The sequence below is a fragment of the Leptosomus discolor genome, chromosome 21 (assembly GCF_034619465.1).
Source record: "Leptosomus discolor isolate bLepDis1 chromosome 21, bLepDis1.hap2, whole genome shotgun sequence".
Lineage (NCBI taxonomy): Eukaryota > Metazoa > Chordata > Aves > Leptosomiformes > Leptosomidae > Leptosomus > Leptosomus discolor.
This window is the reverse complement of record NC_141411.1, coordinates 5,872,512-5,899,396: the sequence shown is the minus strand read 5'-3', so window position 1 is coordinate 5,899,396 and position 26,885 is coordinate 5,872,512. Positions and strand designations below refer to the sequence as shown.

Sequence of the window (26,885 nt, the reverse complement as noted above, 5' to 3'; positions counted from 1 at the left end):
AAATTAACGATTCCCGGCGATCAAAGGGGATGTGGAAATGTGCCCTCCCCGCCCGCAGCCCTGGTCATGTGCAGGTGAAGCAGAACAGTTAATTGCCAGCAGAAAAATACCTGCAGTGGGAACCAAGGGCCCTGCAGCGAGGCGTCGGGAAGCTGATGGAAAAGTTCAGGAGTTTGTTTTTTTTTTTTTTCCATTGTTTGAGCAAGCATTATTTTTTTTTTTTTCATAACAGCATTAAAACACCTGGGATACGTGGTGTCTCGTGTCATTAAGGGGTGGTGAGGGATCATGTGGGGGTTTGTGTAACCCAGCGAGCTTCTGGCCGTCCTGCTGGTGCGGGGAAGTTTAGAAGTTTAGTGTTTCTTCATCGATAAAGTTCGGAGTCCAGACCTTCTGCCTCGGCTCTGTTAAAATAACTGCCCTAGTTTGGGCTTGGCAGAATTATGTAGGTTAAGAAAAGGCTCCTGTTTGCACAAAGGGTGGTGGTTCTTTCCCAGCTCTGCTGTCACCCCAGCCTGGGTGTTGGGAGAGCTCGGCGAGCGAGCGACGGACCCAAAATCGGGAGGTTTTTGGTGCGTTTGACTTCCTTTCCCAGAAGCATCGTCTTTCCTCAGGCAGAGGAGGAAGGAGGGAGGATTTCAGCTGTGTGCTCTCTGCCAGGAGCTTTGGTTTGGTGGCAGCACCTTGCACCCGGCGGTGGTTGGGGGGGGGGTGGTGGTGGTGGTGGTCTCAGCAGCTCGGGGTAAAGGTAACCCCGGAGCTGTTCGTGGGGCAGCTGCTCCGCGGGGATTTTGAGCCGTTTCGTCACGTTTCCCTTTCATAACTCGGCGTGTTGAGCAGCTCCGGAGCTTTTGGGGGGTTTTAATAAAAGAAAAGTAAACCTGAGCGTTGATTAATGACCCAAGGTTGTGCCACCCCCTGCCTGCCTGATGTTTGGTGTGCCGGTGCCGGCGGTGGCTCCTCGCACCGGCGCTGGTCTGAATGACAGCGCGCCCCGGTTTGCGGCAGCAGGTAAACCCTTTCTCCCACCAAAACCAGCGCTCCCGGGAGGCTGGGACCAGCCTGGGCCTCGCTCCAATCCCTCTGCCGAACGCGGCCCCTTTTCCCTTTCGTTTGCCTCCAGGAAGGCGCCGCTCTGCAGGCGCAGGCACGCCGTTCTGCTGACGCAGAAACCTGTGGGATTTTCCCCGTTGGGATGAGCAGCCAACGTGGAGGAGGGCGCAGGAACCCTCCCTGGAGAGTTGAGCTGCTGGCCTGCGTCCTCAGCTCCGCTCTCCGGCGCCTTTCGGGTCTGGCACGTCGTGCCAGGCTGTGTCTGGTAGAGGGGGGTGTGGGACATCGAGTGACAACGCTCATTGCTGGATGCACAAAGTTGTCCCCTTGCCAAATCCGGCCAGTTTGGCTTCTCGGCCCGGGCTGGCCTGTGCCAACGGCGCTTCTGGGGCTCCGGCTGCGCGGGTGCAGCCCGTGTCGGAGCTGTTTGTGCCTAAACCGCGCCGTTATTCAGCCTGGTGCAGCTTGACTGGGTTTAGGTGCTCTGTGTAATTACATCGAAGCCGTCGTGCTAATTCATGCAAAAATAATTAAAAGCATAAGTTTGTTCTAAAATAGCCTTCATCTGCATAACTAACCAAGCAAACTCCAAGCTCAGCCGCTCCGGGAGGCCTCAGCCTTTTTGTTGAGACTATTTTTTTTTTTCTTTTTTTTTTTCCCCAACCTTTTTTTCCCTCTCAAATTCACCAAAGCTTCCTCAGCGCTGCTGCTTGACAAGATCCGGTTATGTTTTGGTAAACCGGCGAAAAGAGCCTTCTAGGGATGCAAATCAGGGCAAAGCTGTTGCTGCTATTTATAATATCCTTAACGAGAAGCGGCTTTTCTAGAAGCACAGCAGCTTTGTGGCGGGTCCCTGTTTCCGAGGGACCGTCAGGGTGGCAGACCTGCCTGCTCCTTGGCTCTGGAGCTGCTTGGTGCCCCTTGACGGGTGACACGAAGCTCTGAGGTTGGGGTTGTCCTGGCCCCATGGTGGTGGCTGCTGTTCCGAGCATCCTCCCGAGTTTGGGCTGCTGGAGCGGACATAGGGCCCCCCTGCTGGGGGGACCCGCAGGGAGCTGTTGTCCTCTGGGGTCTTGGGGCTCTCGGGAGCTTTCCTCCCGCGAGCGCTGAGGTACGCTCCGTGTGTCTCGTGACTCGTGGCCACGTGGAGATTTTTTCTGAAGAGCTGAGTTGCGTTTTCATGAGGCGAAAATGAAATATCTCCATCCAGTTCGCTTGGAGAGGCAACCAGTGGGAGTTGTGAGGAGATCAGGGCAGCGCCTGACGCCCAGCTCGGGTTGTGAAAGGTGCTCTTGATGTTTGAGACGTCCCCATCTTCGTGCAGGGGTGTCACAGCCGTCTGGTGGCCGCTTCCCAGCGCTTGAAGCAATTTGGTAACGGGTCAGAACTTCTCGCCGAAGACACGGCGCTTCTCCTCTGTGCTTTGAGCTTCTTGGAGGACCTGATGCCCTTGTCCTCTACCGAGATGGAGGTCGGATCTGCCTTGGTGCTGGTGTTTCCCTGGCTTCAGGTGTCAGAGCTGCGGCTTCCAGCCATGTTTTCCCGCCTGTCTGGATGAGAATCGAGCAGAGGATCTCTGTACCTCCTGCTTGGCCTTCGGTTCTGCCCTTCGCCCACCAAAACCAGATGCAGGGCAGGCAAAACGCTGCTTACCTGCAGAACAGTCCTTCTGCAGAGCGACTTCACCTCACTGGCTGGTTGGTTTTGGTTTTTTTTGAGGAGTCAGCTGCGATGTAACGGGGGCAGCTGCTGGTCTCGCCTCGCTGGGTGCTGCTGCGTAGGTGCAGCCGTCTGGTTTCGGCAGGGTGGCCCGTCTGACGCTGGCAGCCAGCTGTGGGATGGGACGGCTCCTGGCTGGGTTGCGTGGATGTCATGTGCTCGTGTAAAGACGGACGAAGGAGTGTGTTTGGGCCCCAGCGCTGAGGACAGACAACTCGTAACAGCCCAGCTACAGGTGGAGCGGCTGGCTGGGGAACTGGGATTTCACCCCATCCTCCCAGAGCCCTCTGGACGTGGGTCGAGTTTCTTTAAGTTCTGAGGCAGAGCGTTGAAATAACTTTTCTTGGAAGAGGAGAGTGTACTGTGAGGAGGAAATTTTTTAATTAGAACGTGGCTTTTTTTTACGTTATCAGCAACTATAGCTGTAAAGGCACGATGCTCCCCACTTCAGCTGGGTGAGACGCTCGTTCCTCAGGCAAGGGGGCTCGAACAGCGTCTCTTGACGACCTGAACAGGGTTTGTATCTGAAGTGACTGACAGATGCTGATTATTTTTCTTTTTAAACCAGGTGGCGAGACCGGGGTGACACCCCACCTCCGCGCCGTCACCCGTTGTTCCCCCGCGGGTACCGGCGGTGGCGGCGATCCGATCCCGGTCTCTTGTTTCATGTTTTCTCAGTTGGTGTTTGGTGACTTCTCTGCCTCGTTTAACCTTCTCTCCTTACCAGGGTGGCAAGGCCTGGGTGAGCTTTTACAAACAAACAACGATCCGAGGATCTGGGTTCTGGGATGAACGGAGGCGCCGGTGGAGCTCAGCCCCCTGGAGTTCTGTGTTTTGGGGTCTCCAGCCACCGCCAGCTCTCTCGTGTTTGAGGAATGAGCTTTTCCCTCAGCGGGGGAACTAACAGGCTGTTCCCCACCCGGCTGCTTGTTTGGAGAAGTGTTTTTTAACAACCCGGGACTGTTGTCCCTGCGTCACATCCAGGGGATGTTTGACTGTTGGAAAACAGGCGCATCCCAAGAAGAAACTTGATACTCGGCGGACCAGGCTAATGAAAATCTTCTCCAAACCCCTCCCTTCCCACCATTCCCTCCCCTTCCAAGTCATCTGCTGCTTTCTGATCTAACTCCCATTTTATAGGCCTTTCTCTGTTTTGTGACACCCATACTGGTATCCGAGCAGACCAGATGGGACCTTTTTAATCCCGTATCTCTGAGGGCATCCGCTTGGGTGAGTCCTGCCCGGGAAGGGTTGGTGTTGCTGCGTTACTCCATGGCCTTCAGAGGATGAAGGAGCCGCCATGGAGCGTGTCTTCAGGGTGACTGTCACGACAGGTTAGGGAAGACGTTTGTGAGCTGCGGCAGCGCCTCACTGGGAGCTGCTCCTCCTGCCCCGACTGAAATCTGAACGCAAAGAACGTGGGTCTGAAGGAGCTGTCGGTGAGAAAGGGGTGCCCAGGAGGCCCAGCCGGGAGAGATTTCATTTGATCTTCAGCCAAAAGCCACATCCCGGCAGCCCGTTGCGTGTCGGTGGGTGTCTGGGGACCACGCTGCTCAACAGCAGGCGCCGTTGGTGTGAACCACCCCCAGGAGCGTTGTTCAAAGAGCTGTAAAAACAACTGCAGCCCACAAGGCCCGGGCTGGCTCTTTGAGGGGCCTTTTCCTGAAGGGGATGAGGTGTTTGCAGCTGATTTCAGAAAGGATTCGAGTGCTCTGGGAGGGAATTTGGGGCTCCCTCAGTGAGAATTTAGGATACAGGTTGCTGGTGACGGTGCAGGTTGTTGCGGCGTCCTGCCACGGGCGTAGCTGGTGCTGGCTTCACGGAGGAGAAGGGCACAGCTGGTGTTTAAAATTCTCACCTTTGGGCCAGTTGGCCACTTCATGGTGGGAATGAAAGCTTCGTTTCCACCAGGGAAATGTTTTCTGAGGCGTTTGGGCTTGTGGCCCTGGGCAGCTTCAGCTGTGACAGCCCTTCTCCCCCGTGCCGGTGGTGGCTGCGCTGCCGAGTCGGGGTTCGGTCACGCGGCTGTTGGCGTCCCTCTCCCAAATCGGCATTTGAACTTGGATTTGATTCTGGGCAGGAATGAAAACAGCTTCTTGTCCAAGAAATTATTGTGTATTGAAGGTAAAAAGGGCTGTTGCCAAAGTTCAGGACATTCGTGCTGCCACCCGAGTGCTCTCGCACCCTGGCCTCGCGGGCGTTGGAGCGCAGAGGGCCGTCGGCTGTGGGACCAGTGTCCTGGGGAGTCACTGCTTTAACGTTTGGTGTCTTGTCGGTTTAGAGCAAGGCCAGGGGCCTGGGGGGTGATGCCAGAGGAACATCAGCAGTTGCTGTCTGGCCGCTTCATGGCTACCAGTGATTGTAAACCAGTTGCCCTCTTAGCTGGGCCTCTGCAAGTTTCCGTGGTCACCGAGATCCAGCGCAACAGCCAGGGGAAACCCCACGCTGCCTGCCTTCCAAGGCGTGTCTTTTTTTCCTTTTTCCAGTTTTTATCTTTCATTTTATCAGGAAAAAAACCCTCTTAACCTCTTTAATTTTGTAATTGCGTGTTTTGGTGCCTATTTCTGCGACTCCTGAAGCGATTTCTTGGTGGCTGCGACGGTCGCTCAGGTCCGCGTGGTGCGTTAGCAGGCGGCCGGCTCTGCCAGCCCGGTGTTTCCCCGTGGTCAGCAGGGCTGGTGCAGGATCCCTGGGGATACCTCCGTCTCCTGAAGGGTCACGGGATGTTTTTAACCACGGAGCTGGCGCTTTGAACCCAGCGTTTCCCAGTCCCTTAGGCTGCCGTGTGGCACCATGTCTGCTTTCAATGCTGCACATTCAGTCGGTTGCCGGTCTCTCCCCGTGCTGGCACCGGCTCCTTGGGCTGATGGATGGGCTTTGGCCTCGGCGCTGCCCTGCGTGGAGGCGGTTGCCATGCCAAGTGCTCGAAGCCTTTCTCTTGTGAGGCACCTGGTAAAAATCTCCGCTTTAAGGCAATTGTTACATGTTCAAAGCCTTTAAGCACAACAAAGCTCATGCCCTGACTGTTTCAAGGCAAAAAGAAAAAGGTTTATAAATCTTAGCACAGGGGTTAATGCTCCTCACTGAGGCATTTATGGTTTCGAGTCTTTAATTTTTCTGGCTTATGCCAACAATGTTTTAAGGCACATTGAGTGGCTGAATGATATATTTAAGACGAATTCTTTCCCTGATTTTTTCATATGGGGACATTATTAGATTCATATGGAAAATAAACGCCATTGCACGCAGCCTGAGGTGCCCGTGATCTGAGTGTGTGAAAGCAAAGTGGAAACCTGCAGCTCCTCGGGCGGTTGGTGGCCTGGGCTGGCCGGAGCCACCCGGACACAGCACTTGCGCCGCAGCCTCCGTGTTGGGAAATCCTCCTCCGGGGCTGCTGCTGCTCCTGAGCATCTTCCAGGTACCTTTTGGGGGGGGGGGAAACTGTATCAGCTGCAGCCCAGGTAAGGCAGTGGGCAAAGCAGTGCCCTGTCCAAGTGATCCGGGGGCTTGTTGGTGCTGAGGGTTTCAAAGTGGCAGTCCTTAAACAACCTCCGGTTGTGTTTCATCCAGAGGCAGCGACAGCTTCAAGTGGTTTGTCCTGTACAGTTGGCTCCTTTTACCTCCAAAGATAAGCTTCGGTCAGCCCACAGGCCTTATTTTCTTTGTATATGTTGGTTTTTTCCAAGGTGCAGTTATTCTTGTGAAAGCAGAAGGGTCAACCTAAGCTGTCCCGCTTCCCGTTGACTTTTCTAACAATAGCTGTAGTTTTGAGGCCCAGTGGTACCACACTGCTGCTCATTTCTTGAGGTTTTTTTTTCCCCCCTTTCCCAATTCCCACCTTTCTCACTGCATTTGATTCTGTAGAAACCCCTCTTGTGATATCCAAAGGCTTTCCAGGGGCACCCTGAAATAACAAAACCTCGACAAGGGGAGATGAGGCGCACGGTAGCCGGGATGGCAGCTCGCCTCTGCTTGGAAATCCGTCTTCAAGAAGGTGGGAATGTCGGGATTTGAATTCAGGAGGGAAGCAGCGAAGAGGGAAGAGGACCCGATAGTTCAGCCTTCCGGGTCCAGGGGCTGCAGGAGGGCGCACGGGGCGTCCAAGAGCCTTTCCAGGAGGGCAGCGCTGTGGCAAGGAGCCTGGTGGTGTCGAAGGGGAAGAACTCGCGTTCGCTTGCTGGGGTGGGGTGTTGGGTACGTGTTGACAAAAGGAAACATCTGTTTTATCAGGGAGATATCCGGGGGTTGATAATGGTTTGAATGGCTCCTGTTCCGTGCTTGCAATGGCTCCCCTGGTGTTTTAGGGGCTGGGCTCCTGACGGGTTTGTGCTGTTGCTTTGGCCCCTCTTTAGTCTGTCAGAGGGAAGATGGTTCGGTTTGGGGTTTTGCAGGTGGGCTGTAACCGCAGCCAGGCCGTTCGGGTCGCTTCATGGCTGCACCTTGGCACGAAAGGGTCGTGTCAGGTCCGTAACTCAGCCTTGCAGCTTCAGGCTCTTCGAGTCAAACGTCTGGGGTTATTCCCCAGCTGGTTGAAGAGGGGATGTTGGCAACGCTGAGAAATTCCCGTGGATTTCGGAGTTCAGCAAGGGTTGCAGCATCATCCTGCCTCAGGAATGGTCTGGCAAAGTTTCTGCCAAACCCCTGCTGAGATTTTTAAAGCCGATATGGGCCGTTGCTGTAGTTACAAGCTGTGTGTGCTCTCCTCCAGGGGCTAGAAATCAGAAACATGTCAGTCTGTTAATTTTTTTGTCTTCCTTGCTTGTACTTTAATGGATATTCCAGGTGCCTCTCTCCTCTGTCTCTAGTAAGAATCCGTTTCAGCAGCAACATGGTTTCTCCTCAGGAGCTTTCAGACGCTGCAGGGCTTTTCCCCTTAATTGGGGGGCGAAAAAATTCCTCACCCGGAGTGCAGTTTAATGCAGTTTGGATGCAGCTTTATAAAAATGAAAAGCACTCAAAATGGTACCTTCTGATGGTGGATGCTCGTGTCTGGAAGACGTAGGTAGTCTTTGACCTACCTTCCTTGTTTCCCGAGCAGGGTGAATTCACTGCTGGGTTTAAAAGCAAACATTTTATCTGGGGTGCAGCTGCGTAGACCTGTCATTCCCAGCCTAGGCTGTGTTTAGGTGGCTTGCTTGTCGCTCGCTTCCCTGTAATCTCCGGCGTGTGGATGTGCCAAGAGCTGCTTGGCTTCCCATCCCCTGCTCCAGGAAAGCCTCCGGCTTCCTTAGGGGAAGTGGTTGGGTGATAATTTCCCCCCTTTGTACGCAGGGCGAGTACTAACACGGCTCGAAAGCTGCTCAGGTTCCCTCCCCTCTCCCTTCCCCCTCCAAAGGGAAAAGGGACCTGGCTGTAGGACTTCGCGCCACCCTTCCAGCAGAAGGGAGTGCAGCGCTGGCCGATGGTGCCAAGCTCTCCCCTAAGCGCCTTGGGAGGGTTATTCGGATGGTTTGGGGTGAGCTCCGGGGCGCTGTGGGAGCTGCGGTGCTGGAGGGGGGGGGGTTGGTGGCTGGAGGACGTGTGGAAGAACAAGGATTTCGCTGAATTCTTGCAGAGCGTGCATCGCTCAAGTGGGGCAAGCCACGATGAGAAAAAGCAGCAAATGCTTTGTGACAGATGAGCTGCTCTTCGTGGCGAGGGTGCGCCAGCAGAGCTGTGGGATAACTAGGCTCCTCGCTGCTAATTTGAGAAAAGAGAAGTTATGGCTTTTGAAACAGTTTTTCCATGGAGTTACGACATCTCCGCTTAGGTCAGCCCGGGTTTCTCGTGACGAAACGTGATCCCCGTGTAGCCGCGCTAATTGGAGCAAAAAGGGAAGGTTTGCTTTTCCTTTTACAGTGGGAAACATCCCAGTAATGCTTCGACTTTCCTGTTTATTCAACCCAGTTAGGATACGGAGTCATATTTCATGATTTTTGAACTCTTTCTAGCTCCCCATCTGGTCCCTGCCTGCGATCCCAGAGGCTGAGTGCTTTGCCTGGGGAGTCTGTCAGAATTTCGGGGTAACTCTATCTATCCCCTTGTGCTCGTCCTCTTCATTTCTAATGCGAAGCATCGGTTTTCTGCCGGTCGGAGCCGTGTTTCAGTAGCATTTAAATTCCCACTTCCCGCCCCACCACCGCCACTAAAGGTACTTGGCTGAAGGCTGAAGCCACACTAAGCGTAAGCACCGTGCATCAGGGTGGATGGAGCTGCGTGATGGCAGGGAACAAAGGGGGAGGATTAAAAGCTGTTTATCGAGTAGGTCCAACACGGAGCTCTTTATGCAAACCCTTGACAGCCACCCCAGCGGGTTGGGAAGAAGGAGGAGAGCAGCTGGCGTGGTACATCTGCAAACGTTTAGAGACGTTTCAAGCAACAAAGAACAGGAGGGAGACCTGGAGACGTGCGAGCTCGGGCTGGAAAGTTAAAATGCAAATGATTGTGGACCTTGTCTGGGGTGGGGTGGAAGATAAGAGGGAAAGCGTGGGCACGAAGCGAGAGAGGCCCCTGAAAAAGCCTTGCGCTGCGTGGGAGGACGTAGTACGGGTATCTCGGAATAGACCAGGGCAGCGTTAATGCCTTTTTTTTTATTATTATTTTTCCTGAACAATGGAGATGAGGCCGTGCCTGACGTTGGCCACCTCGTCGGCAAGCAGCTGCCACCCCAGCAGGAGCTCCCGGCAAATGATTAGGGAGCTGGAGGGCAGGCGTTTTGAAATGACTGTTTAATGAGGTACCTGGTCTGGGTGGCTCTTGCAGGAGGAAAGAGCGAGTCTGGGAGAGGACCTGGAACATCAAGAAAAACTCCTTTAGGAATAACGTCCCAGAGGAGGTGACTTACTGCCTGGCTGTGACTGCCATTAGTGTGTGCTGTAGGAGCCAGTTCTGGGTTGCCTGTTGGCAAGGAGAGAGGTGGAGAGGATGTGGGTCACCAGTTCCTACGTGTGCTCGTCCCTTAGAAGGGAGAGGGTGAGTGACCTCTGAGAGCATGGACTGCTGCTCTTTCAGCCCCACTGAAGTGTGTGGGGGTTGGGAATGAGAAGGGAAGGGGTTAACAGAGTGTGGTTTGAATTAGTGTTGTATAACCAACGTGGCTGTGTTGTCATGGCATAATTGTATCTGATATTGTTTTGTCAGTCAAATGACAGGTAGTGCAAGTTCTGCAGCAGCAGATTATTTTAAGGTACTCTAAGGAGGAAATGACAGCAAATGTGACGATGAGAAGTCAAAGCCAGAGAGGTTACGTTCAAAAGTCTCTTCGACATCCCTGCTGTTGGGACTCTGGGCTGGTTTGGGACACCGAAGCTTTCAAATCGCGGCACCTCAGTACGGGCGATGGGGAGGGAGGCTGGGGAAAATAAAAGTGAGGGTTTGTGTTCCTGCCAGCGTGGGAGGGCTGAGCCTGTAGAGCGTGAACCTTTTCACGTCTGACCGCACACGCTGCCGTGCCGAGCACCCGAGAAGCCGCAGCAGGAGCACAGGGACGTTCCCAAGCCCTTCTTGGTGCTGTCTCGGTTAAAATCCGCGCCGGCCGGAGGAGAGGCGCAGACATCTTGGCAGCTGGGAGGAGAGGCGATAACAAAAGAAAACTCTGAAGGGCAGGATGTTTCCTGCGAGCTGCTGGTTTCAGACGGAGTCTCGCCGTAGCTGGAGCCCTGCTGGCACAGTGTGCTGCAGGCCCCGGGATTTCCTTGGGTGGAAGGTGTTAACTCCAACACCTGAGCAGATTTGGGGGGATTCTGCTTATGATGTGCTTCATTTTTCATCCCTGTTAATGCTTCCTGAATGGCTTCGAAGGCGGAATCTAGTTTAAATTGCCTGCTCTGCTTGAGGCCGAATTTTTCTTTAAGGCATGAGGGAAGGAAAAAAAAAAAAAAAATTAATTGAATTGCCTAATGCTGAGGAGTAATTTAAAAGTTGAAATTCTTTGGTCTGCAGACATTTAACTTGGCAGCCTGGAAGGATTTTGTCACGAGAGGCTCTAATCAGGTCACCCTTCAACCCAAACGAAAGGCTAATTGATTTAAATTGCGCTTCGTGCCCTGTCTTGGAAACTCTTCTCCTGCCGTGCGGAGCAGCTGTTGGTGTGACAGTCCCTTGAGGGGGCTGTCGAGACGGATGAACGAGGGGCGATAGCTGAGCCATCGGCACGCAGAGGTGTCGGTGCTCTTAGAGGTCTGTCCTGGCCGCAGCGCCCCCAGGAGCTGTGCAGGACAGGCCCTGGGCACTTGTTTGTTGAACGCCAGCGTGTTTCTTGTGTTGCACAAGAGAATAGAGAGGCGAAACGGACCCAAAGAAGCAGAAACCCTTGTCCAGCCACCCTGTGATGGGGGGGTACAACCCCATGACACCTGCAAATGGGTAGAATGAGTTAAGGCACCGTTTGTCTTGATTTTCCTCCCGTTTGGCAGCCGGAGAGCCTGCTGTGAACGTGCTTGTCCTCCTGCGAAGGCTCTTGCCGTGTGAAGAGGCTGATTTGCATCCGCTCCGTTCAGCCACCAAGAGCTGTAAAAAAAATCTTTGGCCGCTTGTTTGGTTTGAAGCTGTCGAAGTGCAAATAGGAAACGCACCTTCAGCTTGAGAATGACCTTGTCCCACGTTGGGGAAACTTTCCGTTGTAAGTTGACGTGGCAGTGGAGCCTCAGGAACCCTGGTGGACATCTGGGAACCGAGCGGGATGAACTTGGGAGTGGAAATAGCAGCAGTAAAGGCTGCGTGGTCCTGCTTCAGTCCTGGTGGCTGCCGGCGGGTCTGGGCTCAGGCTGGCACGGCGTGTTCAGCGCCGGTGAATGAGCTGCTTCTGCCTGCGGTGGGCGACTGCTCAGAAAGCTGCAGTTGTGTTCGCTCCTTCCCGGCCACCGCTGTAACCTTCACCTTCGCCTTTCTGCCAGCACTTTTAATTCCCTTATCAGCCAACAGGGTTTTACTAGTGACATTGGAGGGGAAAAAAAACCTGAAGGAATGGGAAATGAGCAGGCTGAAAGGTGCACAAAAAAATCAAGCAAGGGAATAATTTGTGCCTATCACAAACACAAACGCTACAAAGCGACCTCTTATCTTCAGGGGTTTGGTTTCTTGGTTCCTCCCCTGATGTGACCTGAAGCCGTGAGACCGAGACGCGAGTTCTGCTTTTTCAAAAGCGCTGCTGCTTTGACCCCTGGCTCGTGGTGCTGTTCCTGGGAGCTGGCCTTCCTGAGGCTTCGAGGACGTGAGGGTGAAACTGGGATGCCGTGTTGTCCTCTCTGGATGCCGCGAGAGGCTTGGGAAGCTCTTCCCTGGAAGCTGTGCTTCCCAAAGGTAGCACTTGCTTTTTTTTTCCCAGAGAAATATGCCACAGCCCAGTCCTCACAGCCTGACAAAGCTGGATATTTTTTTCTTCTGTCCTGTTGGTCTGACAATCTAAACCCAATTTTTCTCCTCCAGCAAAGCTCACCTGGCTGGTAGCAGGGCCGTTGTGGGTTAGCACGCCGCCGCGTTGCGGAGACTCCGCCAGCTGGGACATCTGGTGCCTGGATGCTAGAAGTGCACGGGAGCTTGGGTCTTCTAGTCCCTCCAGGGTCTCCTGAGTCACGTATCCCAATCCAGGCAGGCTCCACTTCATTCCTCTGCCTTCAGCAAACCCAGTTCTGCGGCTCAGCGTGAGCCTTCTGAGCCCTGGAGCCAGCGGCAGGTCCGGCTCGTTGGTCTCCTGGCGGCGCGGTCACACGAGGGAGAGCGATCCCGGTGCCGGGCGTGCCTCTCGCGTGCCGCCCGGCTGGGACGGGCGTGTGGAGCTCAGGAAAGCCCGGTCACGGGGGGGTTTTGAATCCCCGAGCAGGCGACGGCCGCACCGAGCTGTGCAAGCGTCTCAGGGGTGTGCAAGGGGGGGTTCTGCCTTGTGCCAGGGGGCGGGGGATGCGGTTTGGGAGTGCTCTGTCATTGAAAAGCGGATGAACTGGCTGTTGTTTTGGAGGCAGGCAGGGATCACGCAGCCCCCACCTCCCTCCGAAGAAAGGCTGTTCGCAGCGTGGGCATGTCCAAGCCTGCGTGTCCAATACTTCAGCTGGAATCACCCTGTGGCAAAGGCTCGCTTCCGAGCTCAACCCACGGGGCTCTTTATCCTCGGTTTCCCAGAATAATAATCTTGGCATTGTGGGAAACGATAGAGAATAGAGCTCAGTCATCCATGAAAATCTGCCGCGCGTGTTCTGCGGGTGGACGCGTACCGGTGTGCCACGGCCGAGGTCCCAGAGCAGTCTGGTGGCTGTGGGAACCAGTGGTGGCAGCTGGAAGGTTCGAGCAGGAACCCAGGTCCCCGATTGTCCTCCTGGTGACTCAGACACCTTCCTTGCCCCTTCAAGTCCAGGTGTCGTCGTCGGATTTTGCCGGAGCTGTTGAAGAAGTGTCCAGCTCCGGCGTGACATCGGTGTGCGCTCACCCCCAGTCGTGGATCGTGGGAGGGCACCTCGTCTTGCCATCACGGGAAAAAAAAAAAAAACCATTAGTTGGAATGATTATGGGCAACATTTGGCTGACTCGGTGCTGAGTGGACGTGGGAACTTGCAAGATCCCTTTTGGTGTTCCTGCTCTGACGTGGTAACATGTTTCGGGGTGGTAATGCCTTAAGCTGCTTCCCCCCGGAGCACGTTGGGCGTGCTTTGGAGCTCTGGTCTGGGTCTGCTTCCGCTCTGTATCACACAAGATTGCTTCTGAATTAGGTGTTCCTTGTAAAAATGCTCCGGGATCTGTGTTTGCATCCACCTGGTTGGTTAAGGCTGATGCTTTCATCCTGCACAGCTCTGTAACAGCGGGCAGCAGCCGATGGCGTGGCTGCGCTTAGCTGTAGGGCTGCCTTGGACTGTGGTTACTGAGCTGGAGGAGGGGGGGTGGTAGACAGACAATTGTTGGGTAAATCCTCATCCTGGTTTTCCAGACCTAGCCTCGGTGATCAAGAAGCCTACTCTGGAAATGCAGAAATTCCAGGTTTGTTTCTTTTTCGGTAGCAGCTGAATGCATCACGACTGTCAGCATCCGTAAATAAAACCTGGGAGGGACGTACCTGTGGATGTGCCCTTCAGGGGTCCCTCCCAGGGGCCGGGACAGCTGCTGCGGAGCTGTTACCAGCAGCAACGCACAAGAAGTGTCTTACTCCAGACCCCATCACCTTGTCTGTGGGAACTGGGAAGAGTACATTCTGCTTTTTAATGTCATGTGGTTGCTAACTGGATTTTTTTTTTTTTTGGGTGCTTTTCAGGTGCTGGAGAGTCTGGGAAAAGCACCATTGTGAAGCAGATGAAGTAAGTGAGAGTGCAGGCGTGTAAACTGCGTTTTTGAGATGAAATCAGAAATGTGTGGTGCCCTTCTGGGTTGGCTTGGGAATGACGGCTTGGTTTTCTTCCAGGATTATTCACGAGGATGGCTACTCGGAGGAAGAATGCAAACAATATAAAGTGGTTGTCTACAGCAATACTATCCAGTCCATCATTGCAATCATAAGAGCCATGGGAAGGCTAAAGATAGACTTTGGGGAAGTTGCCAGAGCAGTAAGTATTTCACTCATTTCCCTCCGTCTGAGCCTGTGCTGTGAATTGTGTTAATGAATCCTGGAAATTCAGTCCAAGACACTCACAGTGGAAATATGTTTGTTACAAGATACGATAGCGAACGACCTTTCACAGTCTGTGATGTTACCCGTACAAAGTGTCAAGTATTTTACTGACATTATGGGTGAGAACCTTTAGTAGGTTGAATACTCAAAAAAAAAAAAGAAAAAAAAAGAAAAAAAAAAGAAAAAAATCCCCAAACCTCTGTCTAAACTAAGTAAATTGTTAACAAAATTCCCAGCTTTGGTTTGAATTGCTCGACATCAGTCTTCAGTAGGTTTCACAGCATCGTGCCAGTTAATCTTTAAGCTGTGCCAAATAAATTTTAATTGCTTTTACTGCTCGTACTTGTCCTCTTAGTTTTTTGGGAGGTTTGAGGCCCTGCTTTCCCTCCCCCCCCCTCCAGTTCTGTGGATTCCTTGGGCTGTTACTAGCATTCACCTCCGGCGCTCGCAGAGGTCTTGACCCCCATGGTGGTGGGGAAGGCACAGACAGAACGGGAAGTCAGGGACTCCTGAAAGTGTGTAGGAGCAAGGAATTCTGTGTGTCAGCACGGGGCAGTGGCTGCTCAGCCTGTGACTCTTGCTGTCTGGCACCAGTTCCTCGTTCTCACCGTTGCTGTAAGTGAAGTAACCTGCTCCGTTTGTGATGCAACCGCCGATATTTTGAACGTGCAATATGCAGCATCCTGGCTGAAGGGCATCTCTTCCTTGCCTGGTAGCCCAGGCTGTTGTTCAGCTGCTGCTCCAAGCCCTCCCTGGCGTTCCCCTCCACCTTCCCTCTGCGCTTGCCGAAGCCGAGCGGTGAGCTCAGCCCAGCTCACGTAGCTGGAAGGAGGAAGATGTTCAAATACAAGTTCCTTTCGCAGTTGACCCGTCCAGGCTCAGCTGGCTTCCCAAAACCAGGGCAAGAGCTGAGCACCGAGAATTTGCTCATGTCCCAGTCCGCCCTGAAGGGCAAAGAACTCGCCACGCTTTCCCAGGAGAAGGCCAAGGGTGACCAAATCGACTTGTCTCGCAGCAAACCCCAGCAGTGACCTGTCAGCACAGCGCCACGCGGTGCTGCGGCTGCAAAGGCTCCTAACTGAGGCCCACCTCTGTGCTGGGGCGGTTCAGACCTCGAGTCAGTTAATTTGGGTGCCTGTTGGAGCAGCGCGCCCACCAGCTTCTTGGCCGAGCTTAGGTACGTGCTGGGCGGTAGGGTTGGGGCTCAGGTGAGAGGAGCCGATGGTGGGGGGAGACAGTCTGAAGTTGAGAACTTGCCGAGGTGCTGAAAGGTCTCTTGCATCTCCCGGGTGCTGCTGGCGGGTCTGATCGCTGTGGGAATGACCAGCAGTGGGGGATGTAGGTCAGCCTGGTTGTCGCTTTTGAAACCTCCTTGTTAACTCGTCGAAGGGTGAGGTCCTGCTCTAAGGCTTCGGAGAACTCTTTGTGCTCTAGGGCAAGCACTCAGCTCCTCATCAGTCCATCCCATCTCCCGATGAAACGCTTTGTTAAGCGTTTTGGTCTCCCTTCCCACAGCTATTGCAGCAAATAGCAAGTCCTCGAAGCTTTAACCCTACAGCCATCCCAAGCTTGCTTTGGATGCTGAGTTTTTCCTTGTTGCCATACTGTACAACACTAGAATAGAGGTTTTCCGCTTCAAAAACTACTATTTAGCGTTTAGTTCATTAGTCTGGAGCAGCACGTTGGCATCCTTACCTTTTCTCTGAAAGGTTACTGAAATTCTGTGCATGCTGCCTGTCACTTCCCTGCAGCGATGGCGCCACAGAAGCGCCGTGTGCCACCCGCCACCAGCGTGCCTTGCCCCACGGGCAAGTTTCTTGCCCCAAACTTTCCTTTCGGAGAAAAAATACCTTGTGGATTTGGGAGAGAAGACTGGATAGACAGCGTGAGGGAGGGCACCGTGGTTCCTTAGAGCAGTCGCTGCGGCCCGTGGGGTTGTTCCTGGTGTAAACCTCAGGGCTGTGTGTGAAGGGATGTACCCCTGAGCGTGTGCTGGCTTCCCCTCTTCCCGCAGGACGATGCCCGCCAGTTGTTCGTGTTGGCTGGCAGCGCGGAGGAAGGCGTGATGACGGCCGAGCTCGCCGGCGTGATCAAGCGGTTATGGATCGACGCTGGAGTTCAGGCCTGCTTCAGCAGATCGAGGGAATATCAGCTGAACGACTCTGCCTCGTAGTAAGAGACTGTTCCCAGCCCCTGGGCTCTCACCGGGTGGCCGAAGAGGGCCGGCGTGACTGCGAGCCGGGTGGTACTTGGGCGGGGAGGGGGCAGGCAGCCTGGTCTGGCTGGTTTGCACGGGGCTGGGCTCACAAGGGGCTTCAGCTCATCAAAGTTTGTCTTCCCCGTACGTAGTACTCGAAAAACCGCCACGTTCCTCGTGTTGTGCCTGGGCGAGTTTGCCAAGAATGACTTGGCAGCTTGCGTTAGGATGGCTCCTTACGCCCGTGGCCCCTTCATTATCCCTCCGGAAGGGAGTAACACCTCCTGAAACCCAGCTCCTCGTTAAACTCCCAAATTTGTGACGAGAACAGTTTCCAGTCGTGGGATCTCCTGGTGTTGGCAGATCAATACGCACGCGGTGGTTGCCCCTAACAGCTCTCGCTGCGCTGAGCCTGACCCCGCACGGGCGGCGCTGCGGGCTGGCTAGAAACCCGCTGGCTGTTCTCCTTCTGAAACGCGCACACTTGCTGAACAACTGGGAAGTTATGACTAGATAAATAGGCTGCTGCGGGCTGGGTAATGGGAATTTGGATGCCTCATCTATTTCCGAGAGGCAGGTTAGTGCAGGGAGGGGAAACCGTTTCTTTTAATGAGCAAAACCAGTTGTTGCTTTTTGTTATGGTTTGGTTTTTTTTAACAATTGTGTGCTTGATCTCTAGAACAAATCTTTGAAACTCTGAAAGGATGATTTGGGGGTTAAGCTGATGTCCAGCTGAAAACTTGTCTCGATTCAGCCGAGTTTTAAGCGTGTGTACAAATCAGTTTGGAAGTGCTTTCTAAAGCAACTTCAGATGTGCCACAGCTCGGTTGCCCGCAGGCTCTTTCTGTGCAGAGCATATTTTAGCTCGAAAATAAGGACGAATTTTTCTAGATTTGTATCACCTTGGCAGGCTATCATGGGTTTAGATCAAGGTAAGCGAGTTGACAGGAGGAGGCTGTCTCAGATTCGCGTGTGCCTTTACAGCGTGCCGGGAGGAACCTTTGGATTCAAAGGGAGAAAAAAGGATAGATGAGGAGGGGGATGAATGAGGGAATAATTTAGTGAAAAGATATGGAGAAGAGAGGGAAAGCTTAAGGATTTCTTGAGCAGAGGATCTGGGGCAGAAAGCCTAAGTGGTTGCGTGGAGCTTAAGGAGGAAGCTGAAGGTGGGGAGCGTTGGCTTTGTGGTCTTGATGGTCAGGTTTGGAAGAGGAGGAGAACGAAGGCAGGCTGGAGAAACCAGGGCAGAACGGGCTCAGCAGCAGAGCAGATCAGGGAGGGAGAGGGGTTAGCCTGCTTTCGTAGGCACCCGCTTGACCTGACTGCGTTTCGGAGGGTTATTCCCGTTTCTGAGTATCCACAACCCACCGGTGTCCAGTTTCTGGTACTGGTATGTGTAGCCACAGCCCCTGGGACGGGCTGGTGTCAGATCTGCGGGGCGGAGGGACCTCAGCCCGATGGTGACTCGCGTGGCTTTTTCTGAGAAGTGCATCGGAGAATTTTGCTTCCTGACCAAAGCCCGTGGGAAGCTGCACCGAAGCAGCGCTGGTTTGCAGCGGCAGCTCAGCCGCGGGGTTCCTGCAGCGCAGAGCACCGTCACGCGGTTAAAACCCGGATTTCTGCAGGACCCCCCTCTCACCAGCCTACAGAACGAGCGGGGTTGGTTTTTTTTTCTCCCCTGCTCAACGTGTGGCTCCTGACCTGCCTTATCTTCTGCCGTTATCCAGTTAGTCCCCTTGTCCACGCTGGAAGGCTGGAAGGCTTGCCATCCCCCTTTGTGGTGGTGGTCACGTAGGTGCTGGCTTCTGGGCCAAGTTCTCTTGGGGGGATTTCACTTCCCTGCTCCTTCAATATCTCCTGCAAACGGGACTGGGAACTTGAGGCTCGCGGCCTTTAGATGTGCCCTGTTTGAGATGACGTGATTTTTCCAGCTGAAATTCAGTGTCACGCTGTTCTGGCTGACTGGGTGCTGCTCCTCCTGTCACAGCAGACCTCGGGGAGCGCCCCCCTGCCCCCAAAGCGTGGAAAAGAGGAACACATGAGTGATGTTCTTGATGCCACCTCATTTTCACAAGCGAAGAGCGCTGTGGCAGAGCGCCGAGGCTTTCAGGACAGCGCCAAATGGCTCCGAAAGCTTTTTCTTCCTGCTGATTCCTGCCTGGCCGAGCACCTCCCCTCGTGCAGGCAGGGGTCTTGCCCGTCCGAGAGCTGCCCCGGCCGGCAGGAGCCGTGGGGGAGGCGAGGAGGCCGCCGCAATAACGGCGTGTCGTCACCGGGCCAACACAGGCGGGGGTGAGCTCCCAAAGATAACCCCTGGTGACACTAATCTGAATGATCCGTCCTGGAATCGTGCCGTTTTGCGTGTTTTCCTCTTCTTTTTTTTTCTCTCTGAAGAGCAGTTGAGTACCTCCTGCTCTAAACTGGGGCTGTTCAGGCACTAGTGCAAACGCTCCGCGTCTTCTCCAGGCACCACCTGATAACGTCCCCGTGACAACCACCCAGCTCTTCCGGTGAGAGATTTCAAACATCGACGTTTTGACTTGCCGGGTGGCAACTTCCCGGTTTTTCTGCACCGGTGACGTGAGCCCACGGCTCTGCAGCTCTCCCCCCGCCCCGAGTCAGCGCCGCTTCCCACCTTCGTGCGCGATTCTCGGTGTAACAGCTGCGACGGACGAAAACCCGTGCGGTGGTGCGGGACGTCGCGGTCTGGCACATCCCTTCAGTCACCTCTCTCTGATACCTGGAAATGTCAGCAAGCAGATAATGCTTTAAAATAATTCAGTTGCTGGTTTTGCTACTTTTTCCCCGAAGTTTGTGCAGATACTGCACGTAATTATCTGCAGCCTCACAGGCAATTAGCGTAGCTTCTGATCAGCCGTTCTCTATTCTGGCATGTCTTGTCCTCCAGGGGCAGTTTTTGGCCTGAATTCCCTGACGTGGTGCTGGATAAAACCTCGATTGTTTCCCTGTGGGTTTTCTTGTTCCCTCCTCTGCTTTCAAGCACCAGCTGGCGGGGCGCTGCCTTCCCGCTGCTTTCTTGTGATTCCCCTCGGGTCGCGCCACCTTGGGATCTCAGCTCAAGGTTTTGAAGCCAGCTTTTTCGTCCGTGTTGCAGGCCGAGGGTCCGTCTTAGCCGGCCCAAATAAGAATTCCCATTGGAAAAGGTAATACCTAACATTCCCATTTCTAGGTGATCCCGCCGTATCACCTGGTTTTCTGCTTTGCTTAATCTGCCCAAATCCGGCGAACCACGAGGGGAGAGAGGCGGCAGGCTTCTGCGAAAGAAATGTGGCTCTTAAATAGAGGTTTCACCAGATCTTCACCTGTTTCCTTGCGGCGGGAGGACTTAGCTAGAGAGGATTAATTCCGTACGAGCTGTCAGCCTACATAGGAAGAACGCTGCTTGCGTTTTCAGCCTGGCACACGTGCTTCTGATCACGTTTCTCAAAAGCTTGGTGTTCGCTGCCTGCAAACACCAACCCACCTGGCTACCAGACCTGCATCTTCCCTCTCTCCTCTCCCTGGCGAAGGCTGGCTTTTATTTTTTGTTTGCTGCTCTGCCTCCGGGCCTGATGGTGACAGCCCCTCCTTCCCGTAGCTCGGGCAGCCGTTCATAATAAATGCTTTGTATGAATCTTTCAGAGCTTTCAGAGCCGGTTTTGGCCTTGAAAGCATTCTTTCCAGCGCTCAAAGGAAACATGACTGAATTGTTAGGAAAATACCATCCCAGGGCTCAGGTCAGCACGGGGAGGAGGTGAGCTCTGTTATCTCCAGCAGCTGAAGGCTGTCTGCTTCAGCGTGTCCCTCACCTGCGGTCAGTGTTTCTGAGGGAGATGAGATGATGCTGAAGCTGGCAGGTTTTCTGATCAGACTGGAGCTACAGATCCTTGCAGGTACTGAAGCAGCACCAGCCTGGCACAGGATATCCTGGGAAGGCTTGGAGGGTCACTGGGATAAACGAGTTGCACTGGAGGCTTTTGGTCAGCCTTTTCTGTGTACTCGAGCCCTCATTTGAAGGGTGGAAAAAAAAAAGGAGGAAAACCAAAACTGCCTTTTTGCAAGCTCGTCTTTGCAAGGCGGTGTTGAAGCATGGGAAAGTGTTGGCTCTGTAAACAGGAGGCTCCAAGGTGGGGAATAAGTGTTGCAACCTCAGCGTGTGAAGGAAGCCTGGTGGCGAAGGAGATGGTGAAAAGGGACTCAAACTGCGTGGGCCGTGGAGAGATTCAGCGAGGTGTGGACTTTCCGTTCCCAGAACAACATTTGTGAGGAAAGTCTTTCAACTTTCAGACAAACCGCGGCGAGCTGTGGGTTAGGAGTTGTTGCTCGAAACCCTGAGCCTCAGACCGTGCTTTTCCAGTTGTTTGGGTGGTTTTTTTCCCTTCCCCAGTTCCACTAGATCTGTCTATGGTAGAGGAAAACAAGCAGCAGCCTGGCTCTGTTGGGTGGGCACGGCTGCTGCCTCTGCCCACGAAGCCGAGGCGGGGGTGGCTGGAGCAGGCTGCGTGCCGACGCGCTCGGGCGGCTCTTCTGCTCCCGAGAAATCCCCTGTGCTGCATCTTCCTGCTGCCTGGGCATTTCCATGGGATTTGCTCTCGGAGTCTCCCTGGAATGAGCCCGGCAAAGCTCCTTGGTGAAGGCAGCTTGCAGGCCGAGCCCTGCTGCAGCCGCTACCCCTTGTTCCCCCGCCTGAGGGGGAAGCGTTCGAGAGGCGCTTTGCAATTCCTCTGGTGGGAATTGCCCGGCTCCCTTCACTCCTCGCTGGCTGCCTGGAAAGCCCGAAGTAAGAATTATACCCCAGCCACTGCCCAAATTTCTGATGCTGAAAGCTGGCAAGTAGGAGCAGATGCTTCCCAGCTCCAGCTCGCCCATCCATCACCCGGGTGGCGCGGGGCGGCTGCGTGACCCGGAGCGAAGCCGAGCTGTCGGGAAGCGCTGGGTCCGTTCTTGGGTAGTGCTCCCATCAGGTTTTTGAACCACCATATCCCAGCTAAATCCATACCAGCAGGGAAGAGAAGCGGGGCGGGGAAACCTGGGCGCGTTATTTCCTCAGCAGAAACGTTTCCTAACGGAAGCCTGAGGAAGGTCGGTGCCTCCCGCGTTCTGTTTCACGGAGCTGGTCCCGAGTGTACGGTTTGGGTGCTGCGTTTCTGGTCAGAGAGACCTGTCACCCCACTGAGCGTGAGGGAGGAATGAGGGAGTTGGCTCCTTCTGGGCTAAAACCACTTACAAATCCCAGCTCTTGGAGAACAGCCCCGTGGCGCCGGGCGAGCGTGGGCAGGAGGCTGGCGGGTAGGCTGGATTCTTCCGGGGTTTGGAAAAGGGGTTGGTGCTCTGCAAGGATGGCGGCAGAGGAGATGTTGACAGAGGAAGATGATGTTGCTCAGGACGTTGCCGGCTCGGTGATGAAGGCGAGTGGAAATTTGGGGTCCCTGGCACAGCTCTGAGGCGCAGGGGAAGGAGCGATCCTTGGCTGACGGCGGCTCCGGGAGGGCAGGGTTGGCGACGCCAGCGCGGAGCCGCGGTGCCGCTGAAACCTCGCCCTTACGCAGCGCTGCATCGATTAGAAACCGCTCCCGATAAAGACGTGGCCGGTCCCTTCCCCTGGGAGCTGGAGCCATCCTCGTCCCCTTGGTGGCGGCAGGAGGCCGTTGCCTTCCCCTTGACGGGGAAAAAAATGAGCTCGGGGGGGTGTCGGGGTTTGGAGCGGGATTTCTGACACCGCTGGAAATGATGGGAAGCCCTTCCTTGTGTCCCCGAGAGCCGGACTTCCACGGGAATCTGCTGGAGCTGGAATTAGTCAGGGTCTGGACGGGCACCGTTGCCTTGATGCTGCGGAGGAGCCGCTTCCTCCAGCCAGGGGGGAGGCGGCGATTCGTTGGGTCGGTTTGGGGTTGCTGAAGGAGGAGAACGAGGCTGGGGGGGGGGTTCTTGGCGCTTAATTCTTTCCTCCCGGTTCCTTTGGGGTATCCTCGCCCTTCCAAAGCGAGCCCCTGGATTTATGGCCTCGTGCTTTGATGTGCCAGACCTTGACTGCGCCGGATCGCCCCGAGAGGTGCCGGTCTTGGCGCGGCTCCGGCATCAGCAGCGCTTCCCCTGTTGCCTTCTTACCGGGCTTCGCTCCCCAGCTGGCTGAACCCTTCCCAGCCCGTGCTGCAAGGTCGTGTGGGGAGGGGTTATAAAACAAACAAAAAAAAGAAATAAACCCCAACCCATCGCCAACAAAACCAACCCTGGGGTAGGCCCAAGGGGTTTGGTGGGTTGTTGGGGTTTTGTTTTTTTTCACTGCGTGCTCAAGGTCTGTACAACGTGGAGATGATGAATAAATTCCTTGACGACTTTCTTCTGCAGTTTATAAAAGATTCATGGCGAGCCAGCGGACTAAAAAAAGCGCCTCTTGTGTTGTCCCTTCTGGTTTAGTTACCTAAATGACTTGGATAGAATATCCCAGCCGACCTATATCCCGACTCAGCAGGACGTTCTGCGGACCAGAGTGAAAACCACGGGCATCGTGGAGACTCACTTCACCTTCAAGGACCTGTACTTCAAGTAAGTGAAGGGCAGCGCCGGGCCCTGGGGGGCTGCGGGGGTTTCTCCGGCGCGGTGGCGGCGGCAGGTCCCGCGCCTGCGCTGCGAAGCGTCCCACCCGGTTTGAACTGTCCTCCCTGCCTCCGTTACGCTCCCTCTCTGCTGGCAGCGCTCACTGGAGATACTGGTTTGACTTTTCTTTGCCTTCTTTTGTTCTTTTCAGCTGCTTTTATGTTGGAATCGCAGACACAGGTACTGACTGCTTGTTTACAGGATCCAAAAATATATATATATATATATATACTAAAAGGACACTGACTCCCAGATTTTGAGTTTGAATTTAACCCTTTCCGTGGAAGCAGGAGATAAGAGCTCTCCCCGCAGTCCCAGTCTTGGCTCTGGCCTGCATGGTGTTCTCCACGAGGCGGTAGATGACGGTGCTGACCGACCCTGGCTGTGGAGCAGGGCCGGGGCAGGCAGAAGGAGCGGGGACTGCCTGCCTGGGCCTGCCACCGCGGGGGATGGCCCTTGCCTGTCCCCTCTGCCATCCCAGGGCAGCCGTGCAGGGCTCTTGGCAGTGTCCCTTTACGTGTCCCTAACCAGCTCCCTCTAACCCCGTAGCGGCTGCTGGCCTGCAGTTTAGCTCTCCTCCCCGCTCTTCGTCCGCTCCTTAGAAAATCCTCGCTTTGGATCCCCAGCACACTCCCAACAAGCAGCCTGGAGCCCCCCCCCGGGGTGGGCGCTCGTGTCCTTAACGTGGCTGTAGGGCAACGCAGCCCCTTGGGCGAGTTCCCTTTGTCTGTGGCCGTGTGTTCAAGTCTTTGTTGCTCACAGCCTTTAAATAAGCGTTTTGTTTGCTTGTTTTTCGCTTGTGTCTGAAAGAGCTGTAGGAAAAACCCAAGTGGTGGTTATCGAATCTGATTGCTTTGCCCAGTTTTGTGGGAGAACGGTAGCGGTTTGGCTTCCGAACGGTCTTAACTGACGAACTGTTTTAACGAGAATGCCTGAAGGCTTTGCCTCACCGAGCTGTTTACATGGCTTCTGGTTCGTCCAGGGGGAAAAAACCCCCTTGTCTTCGGTCGTGATGTGTTAGGATTAGCATTTCCAGCTGCTCTTTGAAAAAATCCTCGTGGCTGACTAATAGAGGAGCGAGCTGGAGGTAGCAGGCATCTTCGGTTTAATCATTACAACCCTTCTTTCCAAGTGACATGGCTGAGCGCTCGGAGGCGTTGCCTCCCTGATGCAAAGAGGGGAATTGCTCTTTCCCGAGCCTGCCTGGAGTCGTTGATCATGTGCAGAGCCCGAGACGTGAAGTGTCTCGTCTCGGCGGGATTTGCTCCACAAAGGGAAGCATTAATGCCTCTCAAACCCTGAGGCTGCCGTCTTTCCCACGACAGAAACCCTGACGTTCAGTCTCCGACGTGAGTAACGGGCTGAGGTTTACACAGTGAATAACTGTGACTCGAATTTGGATTGCCTGGGTGAGGATGCCCTTCCTTTCCCCGTGTCTCTGTGCTAACGGCAAACGGCACGAGCCGAGTAAATACCCTGGATCCTCGCAGAGACTCATCCTTCCTCCCGGGGGGAGGTTTCCGTGAAGCAGCAGGCTGGAGTTAGCTGCACAGCGCTCGTTCAGCGTCACTAAATGCCATTGCTTTTGGCCCACCCTGGGCAGTTTCTCTCTTGTCAGCCTGTTCGCTTCGAGAACAGATCAATGCTCGTGATTTTCATCGCTCTCGGATATTGACTTGGGTCGGGCTTGATTTAATCAAGTCCTAGTCCATCAAAACATCCTGGGCAACCCTGCTTCTCATCAGAACACGCCGCTGAGCAGGGGGTTGTAGCTGTCCAGGACACTTGCATCTGTTTTCAGAGATTCCGTGAGCAGCTCTGCAGCCTTTAAACCCCAGCAGCTCACAGGTGGTGGTTCTTTTTTTTTATTTATTTTTTTCCTTTTAGTCCACAAAACTGTTTCTTAACCCCGTTAATTTGTTTCTGGTCCCGGTAGCAGCAGGCAGGTAGCGTGTTCCAGATAATCCCTTGTCAATTAACTGGAAGAGCTGACTGTGAGTAGGTGTTTGGAGTCCAGTCAAGCAAATGGATTGTTGCTAAGGAAATAGGAGACAGAGAACAAAACAAGCGTGCCCCGGTGAATCACCAGACTTCTGGGTAGCCCTGTCGGTACCAGCTGGTTCTTCCTGCTGAAGTTGCTCTAAGGAAAAGAATTCTGGCTTTAAAATCCACTCTCTGGAGAAAGGGAGGGCTCAGGGCTGTCGGCCTCGCTGGTGGAAGGCTGTGTACCTGTGTTCCCCTAATCCCTGCTTGTCTGAAAGTCCGTAGCTGAGCCTCCTCCACCCCCTACGGCCGGTGCGGTGGCCAGGGAGGGAGGTCGGTCTCTGAGACGGTTCTTCTGCCTCTCCCAGGATGTTTGATGTCGGGGGCCAGCGGTCGGAGCGGAAGAAGTGGATCCACTGCTTCGAGGGCGTGACGGCGATCATCTTCTGCGTGGCCCTCAGCGACTACGACCTCGTCTTGGCCGAGGACGAGGAAATGGTGCGTTCAGGGAGGAACCGCCGGCGCCTGGTGGCCCTGTAGGAGAAGGGAGGTGGAATCCGCGGGGTGGGCACGTCCCCGGCTTGCTCCTCCTGTTCCAGTGGTTCAGGGGCTGTGAACACGAGCGCTTCCTCGCAGCAGCCGGCAGGATCTTGGCCCAGAAACTGATAAACATCACGTGTAAATGAGAGATTTATTTATTTTTTTTTTTTATTCTCCAGGCCCCGGTTACAGGGTTGTCCCCGCCCTTCCCCTGGGCGTGAGCCCCTCCGTGGAGGAGCAGCCACGTCCTGGGGGAGCCACGGGATGAGGAGGTGGCCTGAGCCCTGCTCGGGGTTGTGGCAGCGGGGGGATAGATCAGTGACACTTGACTCTGTCTTGGTTTGAAAGACAGGTGTCTGTGGAGGAAGGCAGGAGCCTCCCTTGAAATGGAGAGTGCAACCCCCTTCCCTCCAAACTATTATAATTTTGAAATTAACAGGCCTTCAGGCAAAGATATGGGGAATAGGAATAACAGTTCTTTACTGATATATATATATATAACACAAGGCAGGGAAAAACAAACAACCCCCTGGTTTACACTGACAGAGTCAGGAATACAACCTGACCCCCTGTTAGGGGGGCAGTAGCAGTCCGATAAGATGCTGGCTGCCGTCCTCCTGAAGCGATGGGTGTAGTTCTCTTTGGCCCCGTAAAGCCCGGCTGTCCCACCACCCGCCTTCCCCCCCGACCGGAGCGATGCGTCACCCTCCTCCTTTTACCTTCCAGAACCGGATGCACGAGAGCATGAAACTGTTCGACAGCATCTGTAACAACAAGTGGTTTACGGACACGTCGATCATTCTCTTCCTGAACAAGAAAGACCTGTTTGAGGAAAAGATTAAGAAAAGCCCCCTGACCATCTGCTACCCCGAGTACACGGGTAAGGCCGGGCTCGGGACGCCGGGTTTTGCGCTGCCAGCGCCGGCGATGAGTCAGCCAAAGCCTCCCCAGTCCAAGATAACTTGAAAAGCATCTCTTTTTTTTTTTTTCCCCCCCATTCCTGCAGCTCTATCTCTGGAGCAGCAGCTTTGGGCTGTCCCTTGGCTCATGTTCTCGGCAGAGACGGGGCCACGCGTGTCCCTACTTCCCAACAGCCTCATCCCTGGGTTCCGTGGCCCGGAGTACGACCGGCGCGGCGTCGCGCTCCAGCACATCGAGGTCGCTCCGTGTTTCCCACGTGGTTTTTTTTCAGACAATGCTTCCATTTTAGAGGCTACAAAACCAGCA

The 26,885-nt window shown here is 54.5% G+C and overlaps 1 protein-coding gene across 1 annotated transcript in view; it reads left to right on the top strand.

Moving 5' to 3' along the window:
- GNAI3 (G protein subunit alpha i3) overlaps window positions 1-26,885 on the top strand; it is a 30,076-nt gene that overhangs the window by 2,570 nt on the left and 621 nt on the right. Inside the window, exons 2-7 of the mRNA XM_086476605.1 lie at window positions 13,988-14,030; window positions 14,135-14,276; window positions 16,356-16,513; window positions 22,956-23,084; window positions 25,487-25,616; window positions 26,385-26,538. Coding sequence (XP_086332731.1) covers window positions 13,988-14,030; window positions 14,135-14,276; window positions 16,356-16,513; window positions 22,956-23,084; window positions 25,487-25,616; window positions 26,385-26,538 — 756 coding nt within the window. The remainder of the gene's footprint in view (window positions 1-13,987; window positions 14,031-14,134; window positions 14,277-16,355; window positions 16,514-22,955; window positions 23,085-25,486; window positions 25,617-26,384; window positions 26,539-26,885) is intronic.